This window comes from Girardinichthys multiradiatus, chromosome 18 (genome assembly GCF_021462225.1).
Source record: "Girardinichthys multiradiatus isolate DD_20200921_A chromosome 18, DD_fGirMul_XY1, whole genome shotgun sequence".
Taxonomy (NCBI): Eukaryota; Metazoa; Chordata; class Actinopteri; order Cyprinodontiformes; family Goodeidae; genus Girardinichthys; species Girardinichthys multiradiatus.
Window position 1 is genome coordinate 22,258,916 of NC_061810.1, and position 20,829 is coordinate 22,279,744.

The 20,829-nt window shown below is 40.7% G+C and overlaps 1 protein-coding gene across 7 annotated transcripts in view; it reads right to left on the reverse strand.

The window, feature by feature from the left end:
• Nucleotides 1-10,072: 10,072 nt before the first annotated feature.
• The window catches only part of LOC124883772 (arf-GAP with Rho-GAP domain, ANK repeat and PH domain-containing protein 1-like), an 88,142-nt gene continuing 77,385 nt past the window's right edge, over nucleotides 10,073-20,829 (reverse strand). For 5 of the 7 annotated variants that reach the window (XM_047391089.1, XM_047391086.1, XM_047391088.1 and 2 more), the window contains 4 exons: nucleotides 19,721-19,784; nucleotides 15,708-15,866; nucleotides 12,890-12,935; nucleotides 10,073-11,234 (listed from right to left, as the gene is read on the reverse strand). In XM_047391089.1, the coding sequence (XP_047247045.1) occupies nucleotides 12,915-12,935; nucleotides 15,708-15,866; nucleotides 19,721-19,784 (244 nt within the window). In that variant the 3' untranslated portion in view covers nucleotides 10,073-11,234; nucleotides 12,890-12,914. The remainder of the gene's footprint in view (nucleotides 11,235-12,889; nucleotides 12,936-15,707; nucleotides 15,867-19,720; nucleotides 19,785-20,829) is intronic. The other 2 variants (XM_047391091.1, XM_047391090.1) reach the window with 2 other exon arrangements.

The following is a 20,829-nucleotide window of genomic DNA, read 5'->3' on the forward strand; positions in this document are numbered from 1 at the left end:
CTCAAAGCCTGAACTTAAATCCAATTTAGATGCTCTGACATGACCTTGAACAGGCCTGTCATGAATAAAAAAGTTAAAGCTTAGCAGTAATTCCCACATGTGGATCTCTCCCAAACAGTCCTAAATGACATCCCTCCATACCACCTCCTGACACCCACCACTCACTTACTCAATTTTCCCCTTTTACAAATCATTGTCTCCAGTAATTTATTGTCACCAGAATATAGACAGCCTCCAACACATCTCTGAGATCACACAACAGGCAGCTTTTATGCCAATAAGCACACATTTTCCAGCACACCACACTCAATCACAAGAACACAAGTTGCGAAAAGAGAGCTGCACAGATGGTATGGGATAGATTACATTTCTGCTATGTGTCATGAAATTAATAAGAAGTTTTAAATCATGATCAGCAAACAAACCACAGGGCACAAAGGCTTATAAACCAGAATCAGGCCTAACTAAATAAAGTTTTTCCTGAGAGATCTCTGAGATGTTTTTGGAAAAGACAGAGAGCAGCTGGTTTAAAGTGTTAAAACTTTGCAATCCAAATCATGCCCTGATTTATTCTTGCAGACCAAGGCCAAGCTGAAACCATTGCCTCTATCAGTGATAGTATCTGCAAACATTTAGAAAGTATTCGTGTATGTACTCTTGTAGGAGAAATACATCCTTCAAATCTTCAAGCAGCAGACTGCCACAGAGATGTTTAACCTCAGACACAAAACTGTGGCCCAACGTTTCCACAGTTTCTAAACATCTGACTGTTGACTTCCTCCAAGACCTGAATGGTTGCCAACATGCCGCTAGTACCAGTTCATGAGCTGTGACAACTGCAGCTCTAACAGCAAAATGATTCTGTCTGCCAACAGCATTTAGGCACTAAATGAGATTCATGGGCCGTTCCTGTCAAAATCAATTGCTGTTCAGCCTAAGGCTGCGTCTCACACTGGTGACACTTTTAAAAGGGGATGAAACGTCTCAAGGTCTCTTTCAGCAAACTTTAGTTTTAGACGCTAACCTCTCTCTACAGCAAATATTTTTTGAAACAAAGATGCTGCACTCATTTGTAAATCAATCAGGTCCCCTGCCTTTTTTGTAGCAACATGACTTTTTTATTTATATGCTAAATTTATTCCTTAGTAATGTATTTAAGGCTTTAATTGATTAAAAGAAAACGGAAGTACCTCATTTATTCTAATCATTATTCGAATCCGTTTTAAGAACAAAAAAGTAAACCCGTCCATAATAACAGAAATACAATAGAATATAATAAGCAAACATTGAACCATTAACATTACCAATCAAGACTTATCCCATACGTACAAAATCCAAACAGTTAAATTTTGTGCATTTAACAGCCTTATAGCAGACAGGACATATAAATTTTTGTAGCAGCCTGGTGAGATGAGTGAAGGTTCACATCAATTAATGCCTGTGTCTTTCTAATGTGCCGAACTGCTAGCTTACTATTTTATTTGCTAATTAGCTTTAATCTACAAAGAAAACATTAAAATTGCAGATTTTGTCTGGGTGGCTTCAGTGAAAAGGTAAAAGGCGGACCGCTGACCATCCTGCCAATAAAATCTGTGTGAAATCTCAATGAATCTTCATATCTGCTGCTCTTTTACCGTTTCAGGGTACCAGGTATTACCTCTTTTCGGAAACAATTCACTCTAAAAGTCCTGATATCAATCGTGACCGATTATTTGATCAGACGCAGCATCGTCTCCTGTGATAAATGCGTGATCTGTGGACTCCAGTAACAACAAGGCTGCATTGTAAAAGTGCAGACGACAATAAAGCTGTTACAGACCACATCAGCTGCTTGTGGTGAGACATCTTTCTCTGATGGAAGTCGATTCACGTCGAGCAGAAACAATGGCCGCCAACGATGTTGGAGATGTCAAGGAGAGCACAATGCATCAGCCACTGTTGCCACCAGATGAGCCTTTGAGGGTGTTACAGTATGGGCAGGTGTGTCTAGTCAATACAGATCTGCCCTACACTTTGTGAATTGCACAGTGACAAGCCCATACTACCCAAATAACATCAATAATCCAGTCAGTGTGCCCCTGGATGAATAACTCAGGCCTAAGTTCATCTTCATGGACGACAATGCTCCAGCTTATCAAGGTCACATAATTAGGGAACAGCTGCTGGAGACTGGGGTACCTTGAATGGAGTGACCTGCACTTTCTCCAGAACTGAATCCCACGGAAAATCTATAGGAGCAGCTGAGTCACTGTCTAGAGGCTTGTAACCCCTGTACCTCAGAACCTGAAGGCTACTTATCAAGAGTTGGATGCCCTGCTTCAGCAGACAAGAAGTCGACTTGTTAACAGGATGAGACGTCGTTGTCAAGCTATAATTGATGCTCATGGGCATGACACGTTATTGAGACATTTGTCGTGATACACCCATCACTGTTGTTGGCTTTTGTTGCAAGAAATTGTTTTAGATGAGGAAATGACCATTGCATGCTTCTACTTAAATGCCCTGCCTTTACAATGTAATATCACTGTAGCATGAACTTCTAAAGTTTTCCATTAATTTCACCTGAAAGCCAAATATTCATAATGTTTTGTGAGTAGAGTATTTGCCTTAACATACGCAGGAAAAGTTATGGTCTTGTGTTTGATCCCAATCAGCATCGACCTCCTGGAAAAATCTGTAGCTACCACATGCATATTTTGCACACCATGGCAAAGTGGAAAAAGACGTACATTGATTTAATGTCCCAGCATGTCGCTCTGTAGAGAAGCAGACATAAGTTGGAGAGGCTCAAGGAGTGGAAGAAGAAGCTGCTTCACTTATAAATATCCACTAGCAAAGCAGAGGGATCTCTACTGGACAATTTGGCTACATCCACGTCTGTTCTAGAACCTCTTCAAATAGCAAGATGAAACAGATTAGATAAAGAAAATGAATGAATTGTGAAGTGCTTTGCATATCTACACTTTCCTTCCAAGCAATCTGACATCCATGCAATCTTTGAAAGCAGGCATTCCTGATGAGTATTATCTTCAGGTCATATCTTAAAGAAATAGAAAAGCAATCCAGCAAGGACCTGACAAACCACCTGAAAGATGAAACCTTTAAGTAGCACTTGTGGGTATCACTTGTGCCACTTAAGTAGCAGACGAGTCGATCAAATATAACTGGCTAGAATGTCATGAACATGCAAACAGGTTATGTAGGTTATAAAAGTTGCAAACCACACAACTTTCCCCAACCATAATGTAAATTAAGTATTTGAAAAACTCGGGTAAATGGCAGACAAGTGTTTCTGTAATAAAATCAGCAATTAACCAGTAACATTTCTAATTGTTACAGGCCTGCTTTCACAGATTGGCCAGTTCTAAAACTTCAGCAAGTGTGCAGACCAAGACCTTCTCCACATACAATAACAATAAACCTTGGTTCTCTTCTCATCTGAGGCAGCTGCGCAGGGATAAGGAAGAGGCTCACAGCAGTGAGGACCAGGGCCTGTATAAGCAGGCCAGGAACAAACTGACCAAGGAGACTCAGCGAAAAGAAGCTAAGAAAAGCTTCTTAAATAAAGACTCTTTTTCTGCTGTATGGAATGGTTTGAAAAACCTGACTGCCTACAAGAGACCTTCCACCAAGCCTGAGCAGAATCCTCACCTGACAAATCAACTGAATGGCTTCTACTGCAGGTATGAAAAGCAGAAGTTCACACATCAACCCAACTCCTCCACATCCCATTCAGACATAAATTCTTGCCATACACCAACCACCCCTCTACCTTCAGACTCCCTGCCTGCACTAAGGATCTCAGAGGAAGTAAATAGGATCTTTCAGCCCCTACAAACAAGGAAGGCCTCAGAACCTGATAATGTCCCCCCATCATGCCTTAGCGCCTGATACCAAATGGCACCCATCTTCACTGAGATCTTCAACAAGTCACTGGAGCTGTGTAAGTTTCCCTCCTGCTTTAAACGCTCCACCATCATCCTAGTACCCAAGAAATCTACCATCACAGGATTAAACGACTACAGGCCTGTCGCCCTGACGTCTGTGGTCATGAAATCCTTTGAGCAACTGGTGTTGAAGCACCTGAAGGACATCACAGGTCCCTGCTGGACCCCCTGCAGTTTGCCTACCAGGCAAACAGGTTAGCAGATGATGCAATCAAATTGGGACCACAGTTCTTCCTGCAAAACCTCGACCTTCCAGGGACGTACGCCAGGATCCTGTTTGTAGACTTCAGCTCAGCCTTCAGCCCCATCAACCCAGACATCCTCCACCAGAAGCTCTTCTCGCTCAAAGTCCCGGCCTCGACCTGTGAGTGGATCACCAGCTTCCTGAAAAATCACAAATGACTGCACCTCAGCGGACCCTTCTGTGAAACCCCTGAAGTTTGCAGATGACACCACTGTTATTGGACTGATCCAAGACAGTGATGAGTTCGCATACAGACAGGAGGTGGATCGGCTGGTACACTGGTGTGATCAGAACCACCTGGAATTTAACCCACTCAAGACTGTGGAGATGATGGTGGACCTTTGGAGAACACCACCCCCACACACACCCCTCACCAACACTGTGTCTGCTGTAGACCACTTCCGGTTCCTAGCATCCACCATTACTCGAAACTTGAGATGGTCCTCACACAGACAATGTTTCAGAGGATGGCCCACTAGAGACTATACTTCCTGAGGCAACTCAAGAAGTTCAACCTTCCACAGGAGCTGCTGGTGTTCTACACTGTTATAATTCAGTCTGTCCTGTCTTCATCCATCTCAGTGTGGTTTGGCTCATCCAAAAAACAGAACAGGTCCAGACTGCAAGGAATAATCAGGAATGCAGAAAGAATAATCAGAGCTGACCTTCCCTCTATCCAGGACTTATACAGGTCTAGGGTCAGAAAAAGGGCAGCTAAAATCTCTGCAGACCCCACACACCCTGCACATAATCTGTTTAGGCTTTTACCTTCAGGTCAGCGCTACAGAGCACTGTCTGCTAAAACCAGTCGCCACAGAGACCGTTTTTCCCCAGGCTGTTTCTCTGATGAACATTTGACAGTCAGCTGTGTACCAGAGTAAAATTCCTTGTTTGTCTGTACAAGCTTGGCAATAAAGCTGATTCTGAATTGTAGAGGTGTAAACTGGCCCTCCCAACTTGTTTTCTCCCACAGCATAACAAACATTCATGTCGTTGGACTAGGAGATGGTATGGTTGCAAGGAGACAATCCCCAAATAAATCCTATGTCTGAACAAGGAGAACATGTTAACTCAGGTCAGGATTTAAACACAGAGCTACAATATTGAAAACTGAACCATGTAGACTTTACAACTTAGTTCATGTTTTTAATATTTTACATATATTACGTATAATATGTAATATATTACATATAAAAAGAACATCAAACCCTGTTTCATTTGCAAATAAGAAAAACTGCTGATACTTTATCTTTTTAGCAAAGACTCAATTTTCCCTCTTTATTTTCTTCATTTTAAATCAAACATTAAATCAAGACTAATTGTTTGCTGTTTTTTTCATCCCTAAAAAATCCTAATGACCAAGATAGGTGAAGTTCTTAATTCAGGGCAGTTAATGTGATGTAACAAAGGCCTTAAAAGCTGTTTACAACATGCAGGCACATACAGCTCTGCAGAGGACAAAGGCCCTCCTGAGGTGGCAAAAACAAATCAATTAGAGACACTGTGGGAAAATAGAAACGAACCCCACAGGATGAGCTGTTTCGTTCATTCAGAGAGAGGGAGCGAAAAAAGAAACAAAGTAAAGGTAACCAGACATGAGGCGAACATGTTGTGTTTGAGAATTGTCGAGCAGACCGTCTTCGACACAAAGTCCGTCAATGCTAAAGAGGCATGCTGTTCACATAATGCTGTATCTAGCATTCATGGAAAGCTGACTGGAAGAAAGTGTGGTAGGACAAGTTGCACAGGGATAACTGTAGCCTTAAGAGGACTGCGTCGCAAAGCTTGTTTAAGAATTTGGTAAAGATTCACGAGGTGTGGACTGCAGCCGGAGTCAGAGCTTCAAGAGCCACCAAACACAAACATGTGCAGGACATGATAGAATATTGTAGCATCCCTCCTTTTAAGCCACTACTCAACTAGAGATCAAGTCAAAAGTGCAAAACAATGACTGTTTCTAAAGGGTCCAAAGTTCTCTTTTTAGATGAAAACAATGTTTGCATTTAATTTGGAAATCAAGGTCCCAGAGTCTGGAGGAAAAGTGGAGAGGCACAGAATCCACACTCTTTGAAGTCCAGTGTGAAGTTTCCACAGTCAGTGATGATTTGGGGTGCCATATCATCTGCTGGTGTTGGTCCACTGGGTTTTCCGAGGTCCACAGTCAACGCAGCCATCTACCAGGAAATGTTAGAGCACTTCATGCTTCCTCCTGCTGATAAGAATTATGGAGATGCCGATTTAATTTTCCACCAGGCCTTTGCACCTGCCCACGCTGCCCGGTGCTAAAAGCTGGTTTAATGACCATAGTGTTTCTGTGCTTGATTGGACCTGACCTGAACCTAATCCAGAATCAATTGTGGATTGTCAAGATAAAGATGAGAGGCACCAGACCAAACAATGCAGATGACCTGAAGGCTGCTATCAAAGCAATCTGGGCTTTCTAAACACCTTAACAGAACCCCAGACTGATCGCCTTCATGCCACCCTGTAATGCTGCAGTAATTCATGCATAAGGATGCCTAAGCAATTACTGGGTGCATATACTACACAGCACATGGCATACTTCTCAGTAGATCCACATTTCTGTTAAATCAGCTATTTCCTTTAATAATCAAAACTAAACATATTTTTGTGTGTAATGACTTTAAATAATGTCAATTTTTAAATGAATTGCTAATATAAATTGACTTTTCAATGATATTCTCATTTTCTGATATGCACCTGTATAGATCTACTTTGCCTTTGTAGAAACATCTACAATGGCAAAATTTGCTGTGTAACAATATTTTTAGACCCATTAAATAAAAAAAAGCAGTGCATCTTTAGGCATAGATTAAACTCAGCCTGAATTTTCAGATTGTGGATTCGTTGTGTGCAAAAGCAGCGCTGCATGCAGAGAAAACTAAATTAGGTGTCCCTCGCTGGTCCTCTTCTTGGTGCAGTGTGCCTCACACACAGTAGGATGTCCAGGTGTCTGCAGGAGGCAGGTTGCTGCTGCTGTCCTTCCAGTTGTTTGTGTATTTTCAGAGCTCGCAGCACTTTGTGCTTAGTGATAATTTACATTTTTATTTTTGGGGGACACGTCAGGTGGGCTAGGAGGTCCTGGCGGGTCAGCTGACACACCTCAACACCACTGTGGTTCACCCCCGAAGCTGTTTTCCAACTTTGCACTTTATCTCCCTCTCACATGGCTGACTCCTCTTTCTCTTTCGGTTTCCAAACGCCGCGTGCATTACGCAACCGCTGCCATGACCTATATAGTAAAGACCATTCTGCAGTGGGTATGTGCATGTGTTTTCACCCCCTCCCCACCGACCCCAAACAGTTTAGTGAAGATCTCATGTGTGCAAGTCCCTCGCAGGGCTCTCCGGTGGGTGTCTCGAGGTAAAGAGTGACCCTGATGTGTCAGTTCTACTTAAAAGAATGAAGGAAGAGCTGGTGGACCACCGTGACACACACACATACAGATGCCGTCCTAAGGGCCCATAACTGATCATTGCAACCCATCGCAGAGTGACAGAGCTGACGTTCTTCCTCAGAGCGCATCTATAGGCTTCTATTTTAGGGCTTTTGCGTGACATTGTCATAAAACCTGCAGGCTTTGCAGAAGTTTCTGCCTTTATGTGTTTGTATTGTACACATGCAAAATGTCATGAGATGAGTTAAGGTCCAGCTTTTCACAGCTTGTGTGTATTAATCTCAAAAAATGTTAGAAGAAAAACAGGATTACCATTCAGCCACACCATAGCTGGAAGGCACCAACCTTTAGGCGAGGAGCTTCATGAGTATCCATGTTCAGAAAGAAACATAAGCATTTAATACACTGCAGATTGTGCAAGTTTTCCCACTTAAAAACAATGGAGAGGTCTGTAATTTTGGATGTACATTTCAACCATGACTCCAGAAAATTCGCATTGTATGATTTTTAAACAATTTGCATTTTATGTATTTGACCAACCAGCAAGAATTCTGGCTCCCACAGACCTTCTGGTTTGTCTTTAAGAAGCCCTCCTTTCCTCCACTCTTTACACAAGAAAACCTGCAAAATCAACGGTGTATCAAATACTTACTTTACCAACTGTGGATGAATATGTTTGTTGGTTTCAGATATGCTAATTATTTGAAAGACATTTTGCACCTTGCTTTAAAACAATAATCATAGTGGGGACAAATTTAACATAACAAACCACACTGTAAAAAACAGGTATTGTGAAATTTAAAAGGATGAAGAGTACTGTAAAATAGTTTTTCCTTTGTACTTCAATGCAGAAAAACTTTCTTATTTTTAAATGTTTTGATCAATAGTTGTTCTGATACTTTCTGAAGTTCTTTTCAACATGTTTCTTTGACAGCTTTTCCGCCCTTTTAGTCCTCCAACGTAATAATGACGGCATGGTGTCCTGTAAAGATCTGACACAATCCGAGTCCTTTAGTTGTTCAATTATATGTTTCCAGGTAAAAGCTTTTTAGAAAACACTTTTCTGGTATTTCATTGAAAAAAATACTATTTTCTGCTAAACTATGTAGAAAAAAAATATCTTTGTAACAAACTGCTGGTAAAGAAAGTGTGTAAAGATTGAATTTTAAATCTGTGCAAAGATGTGTGTAGACATTCCTCTGGTCCATCCCCTTAGTTTAGGACAGGGGTGTCAAAATTTAGTCCTCGAGGGATGGTGTCCTGCAACTTTGAGACTTGTCCCTGGTCCAACACACCAATCAAATAGCTGAATTACCTCCTCTGGGATTGGATTTGGACACCTGTGGTTCCGGAGCTCAGCAGTTGGAAGGAAAAAAAAAAATTTATGTCAATGGAAAATAAACAAAGAAATCAGTACAAATCAGATCTGACCAGAAGTCGAGAGAAAAAAGAGAACCACGTCCAAAATAATAATAATAATAATAATAAAAGAAACGATTCCAAGAAAATCTACAACACACCCTCCACAATTATTGGCACATCTTCTAGTGTAAAAAGCTTTAAAATCAACTCACATTTCATTGTAGCAGCATAAACCAACACTGAAAAGAAATCTAAAATAAGTTTTCATTTGAGTAGATTTATTCAGAAGGAAAAAAGCCCACGTTAGGGAAAAGTTATCCACCAGTCTCACAATTATTGGCACCTTTGCTGTTAACACTTAGTAAAACCCATCTGGCCACAGGACAGCACTTGGTCTCCTTTGACAACTCAGATAATTGAAGCTTCCAGAACGAACAGTGCAGTAGCCCTGTACCCTACTGATGATTTATGAAGATTGAAATAAATCTGCCTTACTTGAATGGCATGATCACTTTCCTAAAGTCATGAAATACTGATTAAAGGTTCCCAGAGACACTAATCAAGATTACAAAAGGTACAAAGGTTGAACTAAATGCTTTACCTACATTTAGTCAGTGGTCAATGTAACAAGTCCCAAAAAGACAGTTAAATAATTGTTTTTTCCACAATTAACAGTTTATTTTTCCTAAATTTGTAAGATTAAGCTGCTACAATAAATGAGGAATAAATGTGAAGGGCTCTGTAAGAATTCCTGATCAGATTCATTCTGCCACATGGAAGCACATCCTGTCCAAATATTTGTTGTAAATCTTTACATCTTAGTAGATTTATTCAGAGGGGGAATTGTAATGCTTTTAATTTGTGATGGTATTACATACAATAAGGTAGTTTAAACACCACTTTAACTATAAAAACACACTTTTAATCATCTGGTTTAAAGGTGTTTTAACTACTATTTTTGTTGGAAATCATAACCATAAGAGTGAACAAACCTGACTGACAGCTTCTAGTGTCTTCTGCTGTCAAGACAAATAAATAAAACGTACAGGTGGCGCCCAGCAAAGAAACATCCTTTCAACAAAAATAATCCGAATCCTGGAATATTAAATAAGACACTGCAGTGCATTTTAATTAGTTTCATGTGCTTTACAGAGTTTAAATGTTTGCCTCAAACAATAAAAACACTTTACTGACAACATCTCACATTGCAGAAAATTGACAAAAAGACATTTGTTAAATTAAGTTTAATACATTTGTGATCTACACCTTCAGAAATACTGCTGGTTAATAATAACAGTCTCATCAATGCAACACAGGCAATAAGAAGAACCAACAGAGAGGAGGAAAGACGGCAGAGAAGTAAAAATAAAACTTCAGGTTAAATAAGTAAATATGCTTAGAAGAAAAACAACCTTTTCATGGTGTTCTTAAGCTGTCTGATCCAGAAAATGAACCACAAATTAGCTACATCTTTTATTTTCTTATGATTTACCAAATTTGTAGCTAAAAACTCTTGTTTTACTATTAAGGAAAACTGTTGTTTCTCCTTTTGGTTAAGGACGGACTTACCTTAACACCTCTAAAGCTACTATGTTACAAACCATCAGCCTGCTCCCACTTCAGCAGAAATGACAGCTTTGATCAAGCTGGTGCACAGACTTCCAGCAGAGGGACAGATGTAGGTCCATCATCGGACAAGTCTGAGTCCCAATCCAGGAGAAATCGGATCACAGCCTCCTCTGATCTCAGCTTTCCTGTTCAGCTCTCTGCTGCATAATTAAATAGCCGATTTTCAAAGCAATCGTATTTAACGTGAATTAAAGTTAAAACGTCTACAAAAGACTTGCAAACTTTTAATAAAACAAACTTTCTGGAACCAACACATTAGAGGAATACAATTTGTCCTGTTTTCGCAGTGTGTTTTTGACTCCGGTAAACAATGGGAACAGTGGAATCTGCTGCACAACAAGCTGGAAACAACTGGGGAAGTCTTTGTGGTTTATTCCTGACTTTCTTTTTAATGCCATGACTCCATCCATCCAGTAAAATTCCTCTGTGAACAGACAGCGATGAAGGATGGGTTTTTCACAGGGTCCGGCTGTCGATTTACTGTTTTTTGGTCCTGTTGGGTAGAGCTATAAGTTCACATTAAAATGATGAGTCCAAGCTCCTCTGAGTGTCCATCAATCTGCTCCGTATGGTCACTGAATGTGGAGGTTCCTAGAATATTCAGAGGTCATCCAATGAGCTTCTCCTTCCTACACTGAAACAACAAACATCAATCATGTCAGGGACTGAACATCACATCTGATCTCAAACTCATCCCGTCACAAACATCAGTGAAGGTTGGTGTTTGTATGCAGCCCGTCTCCCTGAAGCTAAATCAGCTTCACTGTATTTTATAAAGTCTCTCGGGAGGTCAAGCTTAAAATTCTCCGTCCAGATTGCAGACGTCTCGTCGCCATGGCAACCAGATGTGAGGCCGCTCATGAGAGGTGGACTCAATAAGCTGCGGTCAAGAGGACAGATAAACACAGACGCAGCAAGACAGATCCACCAGCCATGCAGTTTAAACTGGGGGATGAGGCTCCGATTCCCGTTCACACTTCATCCTAGAGAACAATAGATCTGTTTTTACAGCCTGATTTAGGATAACTGGGGTGAGAATGAAAACCTGCATTGTTTTTAGACTGGCTTACAGAGTTAACTTTTTTTACACTGTGATTTATTTCCTGATCTTGGTTGAAGCTTGATTCTCTAGATTGTTTATTTTCTTTTGTTTTTCCAAGTTACTCAAAGCTGATGGAAAGATGGATGGACCTAAATGTAATTTGCAAACCTGAAAGAAAACCTGATAGACGGTCCAGAAGACTTGAGACTGTGGCAAAGGTTCACCTTCCAGCAAAACAACACTAAATGTACAGAGAGAGTAGAGTGGGTTACATTAAAGGATATTAATGCATTAAAATGGCCCAGTCAAAGTCCAACTGATCATCTGTGGCAAGATTTGAAAACGGATGTTTACAGATGCTCTCCCTACTACCTGAGAGAGCATGGAGTATTTTAGCAACAAAGAATTGGAAAAGAGTTGTGTGTCTAGATGTGCAAAGCTGTTAGAAACATAACTAAATATTTGTAGCTTTATCTGCAGCAAGAGGTGCTTCTACAAGGTGATGACTTAGGGGGGTTGAATACAAATGCCAGCTGCATTTGTTTTCCGATTTTTTGTATTTGTAAATAATCTGAAAAACTGTATTTTTTTCCTTCTACTTTAAAATTATGCAGTTTTGTGTTGTTCTATGACATAAAATCCCAAATGAATACAAGTTTGTGGTAGTAACATGACAAAGGTTCAGGGGTAAGAGTATTTTTAAAAGGCACTCTATGCTCAGTTTTCTACCTGTGCACTCAGCCACTTTATTATGCATGCCAATTAAAATGATCCAGTAGAATAACTCTGCTATGAATCATTTCCTAGTTTCTGTAAACCTTAAATAGAAGATAACTCTAGTTTAAGATTGTTCCCTCACTATATTAAGCTCCTAATAGTTGAGCTGGTGGGGGGCTTCATTATAGGGCTGCCTTAAAGGTCATGGAAGTTGATAAAGCTCACGTTCTTTATGAAGCAAATAATGGGGGCACGTGGCATAGAAATAGAGCGTGCGACCCATATACGGAGGCCACGGTCCTCGACGCAGCCGCCCCGGGTTCGAGTCCTGACCCCGGAGACCTATTCTTCATGTCTTCAACTTCTCTCAGCCCCACTTCCTGTCTGCCTACTTTAGAAAAAATAGCTAAACTAAAGGCCACCAGTGCACCAAAAATAAAAAAATAAATGAAGCCCATTATGTAGATCATATTAATCTAAAACACAGTTCTATTGTAATCTGTAGTTTTCACAGTGAGTGGGGAAGTTACCTTGCTGTTCCAGCTGCTGTGAGCGTTATCGCACATCTCTAAAGAGCTGAAACATAAACAGGAACGTTTTTTAACACAGAAGCAAATAAAACAACCAATTGAACCAGTTAGCGAAAGAGAGAAGAAAAGTTCAGATTTAAATGTGAAACATAAACTGGTCAGACTTTCAAAGACAGTGACAGATATACAGGTCCTTCTCAAAATATTAGCATATTGTGATAAAGTTAATTATTTTCCATAATGTCATGATGAAAATTTAACATTCATATATTTTAGATTCATTGCACACTAACTGAAATATTTCAGGTCTTTTATTGTCTTAATACGGATGATTTTGGCATACAGCTCATGAAAACCCAAAATTCCTATCTCACAAAATTAGCATATCATTAAAAGGGTCTCTAAACGAGCTATGAACCTAATCATCTGAATCAACAAGTTAACTCTAAACACCTGCAAAAGATTCCTGAGGCCTTTAAAGCTCCCAGCCTGGTTCATCACTCAAAACCCCAATCATGGGTAAGACTGCCGACCTGACTGCTGTCCAGAAGGCCACTATTGACACCCTCAAGCAAGAGGGTAAGACACAGAAAGACATTTCTGAACGAATAGGCTGTTCCCAGAGTGCTGTATCAAGGCACCTCAGTGGGAAGTCTGTGGGAAGGAAAAAGTGTGGCAGAAAACGCTGCACAACGAGAAGAGGTGACCGGACCCTGAGGAAGATTGTGGAGAAGGGCCGATTCCAGACCTTGGGGGACCTGCGGAAGCAGTGGACTGAGTCTGGAGTAGAAACATCCAGAGCCACCGTGCACAGGCGTGTGCAGGAAATGGGCTACAGGTGCCGCATTCCCCAGACCTGGGCTACAGAGAAGCAGCACTGGACTGTTGCTCAGTGGTTCAAAGTACTTTTTTCGGATGAAAGCAAATTCTGCATGTCATTCGGAAATCAAGGTGCCAGAGTCTGGAGGAAGACTGGGGAGAAGGAAATGCCAAAATGCCAGAAGTCCAGTGTCAAGTACCCACAGTCAGTGATGGTCTGGGGTGCCGTGTCAGCTGCTGGTGTTGGTCCACTGTGTTTTATCAAGGGCAGGGTCAATGCAGCTAGCTATCAGGAGATTTTGGAGCACTTCATGCTTCCATCTGCTGAAAAGCTTTATGGAGATGAAGATTTCATTTTTCAGCACGACCTGGCACCTGCTCACAGTGCCAAAACCACTGGTAAATGGTTTACTGACCATGGTATCACTGTGCTCAATTGGCCTGCCAACTCTCCTGACCTGAACCCCATAGAGAATCTGTGGGATATTGTGAAGAGAACGTTGAGACACTCAAGACCCAACACTCTGGATGAGCTAAAGGCCGCTATCGAAGCATCCTGGGCCTCCATAAGACCTCAGCAGTGCCACAGGCTGATTGCCTCCATGCCACGCCACATTGAAGCAGTCATTTCTGCAAAAGGATTCTCGACCAAGTATTGAGTGTATAACTGTACATGATTATTTGAAGGTTGACGTTTTTTGTATTAAAAACACTTTTCTTTTATTGGTCGGATGAAATATGCTAATTTTGTGAGATAGGAATTTTAGGTTTTCATGAGCTGTATGCCAAAATCATCCGTATTAAGACAATAAAAGACCTGAAATATTTCAGTTAGTGTGCAATGAATCTAAAATATATGAATGTTAAATTTTCATCATGACATTATGGAAAATAATTAACTTTATCACAATATGCTAATATTTTGAGAAGGACCTGTAGTAGGTCTAACATAAATACTGAAATTTTGACACTTTCTTTTTGAATGACTGACCCGTCTACTGGTACTCCTCTCACACTCCTATCAAAAAAACTAATTCGGTTGATGCACCAGACAGGGCAAAATCAATCGGAAACAACTGGAAAGTATCAACAAACAGCACCGCCACCTTGGACTTGTGTTTTTATTATTGGAAGTTCCAGCAGTGGTGACTTGGATCCTTGTACGCCACTACAGTGTGCAGCCAACAAATGAGCAGTGTGTGAAAGTTAAAACAGAAGGAGGAGATGACAGCAGCTTCAGATTGTGGACTTTTGTTTGTCAGAGCAGAGAGGGACGGTTCGGACTGCTGCACTTAAAGGTTTCAGGCAGAATTGAGAGAACAGATGGAGAGGCTGCCGTGGATGCTGTTGAACAGGTCTGGTTTAATGTTGGTGTGCTTGAAACTGAGCCAAACAAACCCTCTGTCAAAGTTTGTTGTTCAAAATTTATTCAAGCATGCAGGTACGCAAGTCATGCTCTGAAACAGTTTTAACCACAGTCTGTCTGCAGACATGAATTCACTTAAAATGTGCAATTATATTGTTTCTCTGGGCGTTGGCAGAAATTTAGCAGATCTACTCTTCCTCTCATTTCCTCAACTTTCTGTGTAACAGGTCTGCAATATGAAGATGCTGCTGATCCTCCTCCTCATGTTGTCTGAGTTCTTAAACATTTTCAGGCTTTTTGTTTAAATCCCACAGTTAAAGAACCCAGACCCTGTTATATTCAAATCATGGACAAATCACAGACCAGAGAAGATTCATCCTCCACAGGTATGACCTTTACTCTATTTCTCCCTTTAAGCAAAAGGGTTAGAGGGGAAAGAGGAAATAAAATGCATTCAGGCTCCATTTTTCTAAAACAGAAATCAGTCCTCTAAGGGACATTAAAGTTCTACTACATCAGCGTTGAGTTTCACGGCCACCTGTTCAGCATGAATATCTCTGATTAGTTGACAGCTCCAGATCGAGCTGCCCGGTTCGTCAAAGATTAGTCCCAGTGATTGACAGATTGACTCACAGCAAGCACGTCCTGGCTGAAAGCGGCTACGCTGTTCCGCATCTCATTCTCACTGCCACGTAACGGGATCAGTGACACGTTACCGTGACGCGTGTCCGGCAGAGCGTGGCTCACCCGGTTATGCTGGATGCCATCCTGGGGCCACAGGTTCCCGTCGTACTGAATTGAGGACAAACAGATACAACCAAGGAAGATTAGATTTTGTCTTTTATACCAAAACGCCTCAATAGTAGGAAACTTCAAAGCACAATCATGAGTCGGGTCATTTAAACACTCTGCTGAGACTGCTGAGACCAAAGAAGTAGCTAAAAATTAAATACAGCAAGATATTTGTGAATTTTAAATTATAAGATGATATCTGCAACATGTGTTACTGTAGAGAACTCTAAATGTACTGGCACTCATTTTAAAGATGTGTAAAACATAAACAAACATAAATTAAAATAGGACATTTAGATTCAACATTATAACGTTTGTGGTACCTTTGCTGTTAATACTCTGTCCAGGCCTTTTTCATCTATAATCTTCTCCTAAGAGATTGTGAAATCTCATAAAGGTCCTTTTCTCCATGTGCTCCAACAGCATATGGAGAAAAGGACCTCTGACGATACCTCCAGTTGATTGGCCCCTATGAATTTAGGTCCTTATACTGCAGAAAGACTCAATGATGACCTACTTTCAGTTTCTAGCAAAGTCCATCACAGTTTTTTGTCGAGTTTTTTTAAATGGCACCATTTCTATAATAACTGTCATCAGCAGCCATCTCCTGTAACGGCCATGGGATTAAAAGGAAAGAATTGATAATACCATTTACGCTACCAAAGTTTCCCAGTGCCTTTAGAGGAGAAACAGGCCCATAGCATCGTAGATCCTCCACCATGCTTAACAGTGCTTAACAGCAGTATTAACAGCACTATTTAGGGTGCTTTTCCACCTGGCGTGTTTGTTGTAAAAAGGCTAAGTCTTAGTCTTATTGGACCAAAGCACACAGTGCCAGCAGAGTTCAGCAAATTCCAAATGTTTACAGGCGGTAGGAAAGAAAAGGCTTTTTTTTCCTGGCAGGCCTCCCAGACACCTAGTCAGCATGAAGACAGCATCTAATGGTTGTTCTGAAGACCCAGTGAACCCCTCTTTGCTGCAGATCTCCAACAGCAAAGTTTGGAGATAATATTACCTACCCTATGCTGCTCACTGTGTATAGTGGGCGGATCCTCATCCAGCCTTGTTGCTAAAATAGGCGTCTGTGTCACGTCACATGTAAACCCCTGAACTAACTAACTAAATATGTCTAGATATTGTGATTAACTTGAAAAATTATATACTGAAATAATGCTTCAGTTACACATATATACACGTATATATGTATATAAATATATATATATATATATACATGTATATATATAGACATAGACATACATGTATATATATGTATATATATTTATATATATATATATATATATACACATAAATATGTATATAGTGTGTATTGTGGAGGATTGTGTGTTTGTCAATAATGTCAGTCGAGGATGTGGAAGATGTGTATATAATTGGATGTTTGATATCAGGATTTCTGCTTTTTGGAGTCAGCGGTTACCTGGCATATCGAGAAATTCGGAGAATGTCAGCAGCTGTTCTGGCCATTTTGAGGCTGCCTGGCATGTGTGATGGGATCTTCAGGGCGATCAGCACTGAGATGTTACGTGAGCTGAATCGCAGACTGGATGTGATCCTTACACAGGATCGCAGGCAGGTTGCGGTTCCTGGACTCAGGGGTAAATTGGGATAAATCTTGGAGAAAGTTGTTCGCTCGGATCTGGCAGAAAGACCAGGAATTTGGCTGTTTGGATTCGCCTTTGAGAAGCACCAGTGAGACTCTCAAGGCTGACGGAAAATTAAGAGTCAGCCTAACCCAAATAATTGTTGTTTTTCTGAATCTGGCTCCCCTGCACGCCCTTGATGGCTGGCTATCTTCAACTTCTCCTGGAAGTTATGTAAACATGACGCTCTGCTCCCTCTGCCCCCTCCCTTCCCTGAGGACATCTGTGGACCTGCTCAGAACTTTGTGGCCGGTTGATGAACATTCCAACGTACCATCAAGGACAATGGCCTCTGTGACATTGCTTCATGGACTTACTTGCACACACACACATGCTCAAGATAAACATATGCACCCCCTCACACAACCTTCACCGTTCCCGCCATGATGTTGTTTTGTAAACTTGTTGCTTCTTTGTGCTGAGGTTTTTTGCAATCTCAAACTGTATCCTGCTAAGGATAAAGTGTAAAATATAATTTTTTTCCCTCTACTTACCTAATGTGGCCTCTTTTCTCATCTAGCAAGGGCAGCGCCTGTGAGTGGGCAGCAAAGCCTCGGTGACCCGTCCCCCCCCTTTGTCTTGTGTCATGATGTATGTTTGGATGGGTTGTACTGGAATTCTAATTTCCCCTCGGGGATCAATAAAGTATCTTTGAATTGAATTGAATATATATATATATATATATATATATATATATATATATATACATATATATATACAGTATACATATATATATATATATATATATATATATTATATATACAGTATACATCGATATATATATACTGTATACATAGATATATATACAGTATATATATATATATATATATATATATATATATATATATATATATGCAAGTCTCCTGTTCCACCACATCCTAAAGGTGCTCTATTGGATTAAGATCTGGTGATTGTGGAGGTCATTTGAATACAGTGAACTCATTGTCACATTCAAGAAACCAGTCTGAGATGATTCGTGCTTTATGACATGGCGCGTTATCCTGCTGGAAGTAACCATCAGAAGATGGGTACACTGTGGTCATAAAGGGATGGACATGGTCAGCAACAATACTCAGGTACGCTGTGGCATTGACACGATGCTCAGTTGGTAATAAGGGGCCCAAAGTGTGCCAAGAAAATATTTCCTACACCATTACATCACCACCACCAGCCTGAACCGTTGATACAAGGCAGGATGGATCCACGCTTTCATGTTGTTGATTCCAAATTCTGACCCTATCATCCGAATGTCGCAGCAGAAATTGAGACTCATCAGACCAGGCAACGTTTTTCCAATCTTCTATTGTCCAAATTTGGTGAGCCTGTGCGAATTGTGGCTCAGTTTCCTGTTCTTTGCTGACAGGAGTGGCACCGGATGTGGTCTTCTGCTGCTGTAGCCCATCTGCCTCAAGGTTCGACGTGTTGTGGGTTCAGAGATGCTCTTCTCCATAACTTGGTTGTAATGAGTGGTTATTTGAGATACTGTTGCCTTTCTATCAGCTTGAACCAGTCTGGCCATTCTTCTCTGATCTCTGGCATCAACAAGACATTTGCACCCACAGAACTGCCGCTCACTGGATATTTTCTCTTTTTCGGACCATTCTCTGTAAACCCTAGAGATGGTAGTGCATGAAAATCCCAGTAGATCAGTAGTTTCTAAAATACTCAGACCAGCCCATCTGGCACCAACAATCATGCCATGTTCAAAGTCACTTAAATCACCTTTTTTCCCCATTCTGATGCTCGGTTTGAAGTGCAGCAGATCGTCTTGACCATGTCTACATGCCTAAGTGCATTGAGTTGCTGTCATGTGATTGGCTGGTTGGAAATTTGCGTTAACGAACAGCTGGACAGGTGTGCCTAATAAAGTGGCCGGTGAGTGTGTATATATATATATATATATATATGTATATATATATATATATATATATATATATATATATATATATATATATATATACAAATACACATACATACACACATATATATGGTTACATATTTATCCAACTGAATAAATGTGCATGAATTAAAGTTTGGATTTGGTTTTGGATAAAGTTGTCACTAGAAAAGGATGCTAATGCAATGAAAGATTCATGTACTTTAGGGGCTTTAACACACTTTTACCACGAGTGCCAGTAAATATTGCAACGGCTGCAGGAGACATATGTATAAATTTACTTGTGAGAGAGAACTCACCTGAATACTGAGAAATGTAGCGTACCACTCCCTCATTTCCGACTGGGTCTCACAGCAGAGATACCTGCAAATAAATGGATAGCAATAAGGTGAGCCAGACAGTGGAACAAACTCAGGAGGAAAAGTGTGTTTGTGTACGAGAGAGGCAGATAAGCCCTATGAGGCCGAGGAAAATTTAGGACAAGAAAACAAAGAGTTAGTCAAAGATATTAACTGGCTTTGCCATGCCTTCTCCTATAGCTCCTGTCGGTGATGTCAATGGAGCAACGCAGAGAGAGTGATAACTAATTTGGAAGAGAAAGCATAGAAAAACTCTGATTACTAATGTTTATCTCTGCCTGTTTGCATTTGAGCGAAGTGTTGGCTTTAGAATTAATTGTGTGTGTATGTGCATGTTTGATGCCACTTCGGCTGGAGTCCAACATCCCTCTGAGTCATCGCTCACGTTGTGACAATGAATAAACAGCTTTATTTATACAGATATTACTGTTACCAGCACAGCTCTAACTAAAAGAATTATTTTGGATCTCTCCACTGAGGTACAAGAGTGATACAAAGAGACAAAACTCAACAGCATGCAGTTTTGAGGTATACCACACTGAAAACCACAGATTTCCTCTATGCGCCTTGTTTGCATCATTATGCCTAATAGAGCTCATTAGTGCTTGTTACTGCAAATCAAAAGAGGAGCAAACATTCCTACAGTGTATATCTGCTAAAACTGTTTTTACTTGTTTGCTGCTTATAATTTACTGCCAACTGTTCTACGTGGTCAGCTGTCAACAACTGAGAGCTGAATGTGTGTTACTGCACAGACAAGAAATATTCTGCAAGAAAAAAATAGAGAAACTAACAGATAAACTTGAAGTATTGTGATTTTTTAGCAGATGGAAGAAGTAATGACAAAAATACAGCATTATTATTTATTTGCCACTCCCCCCCCCAACCCCTCCATCCCTACTCTCCTTACACTTTCCCTCTCTGTCTCTGTGTTTTCCTCTCAGGTGTGTTTCTAGATGGAAGAGACGTGACAATGGAGCGTAGCAAAACGATAATGTGGCCCACAGCGTGACGGGGACAGGGCTCACATTACATCTGTGAAGATGTTT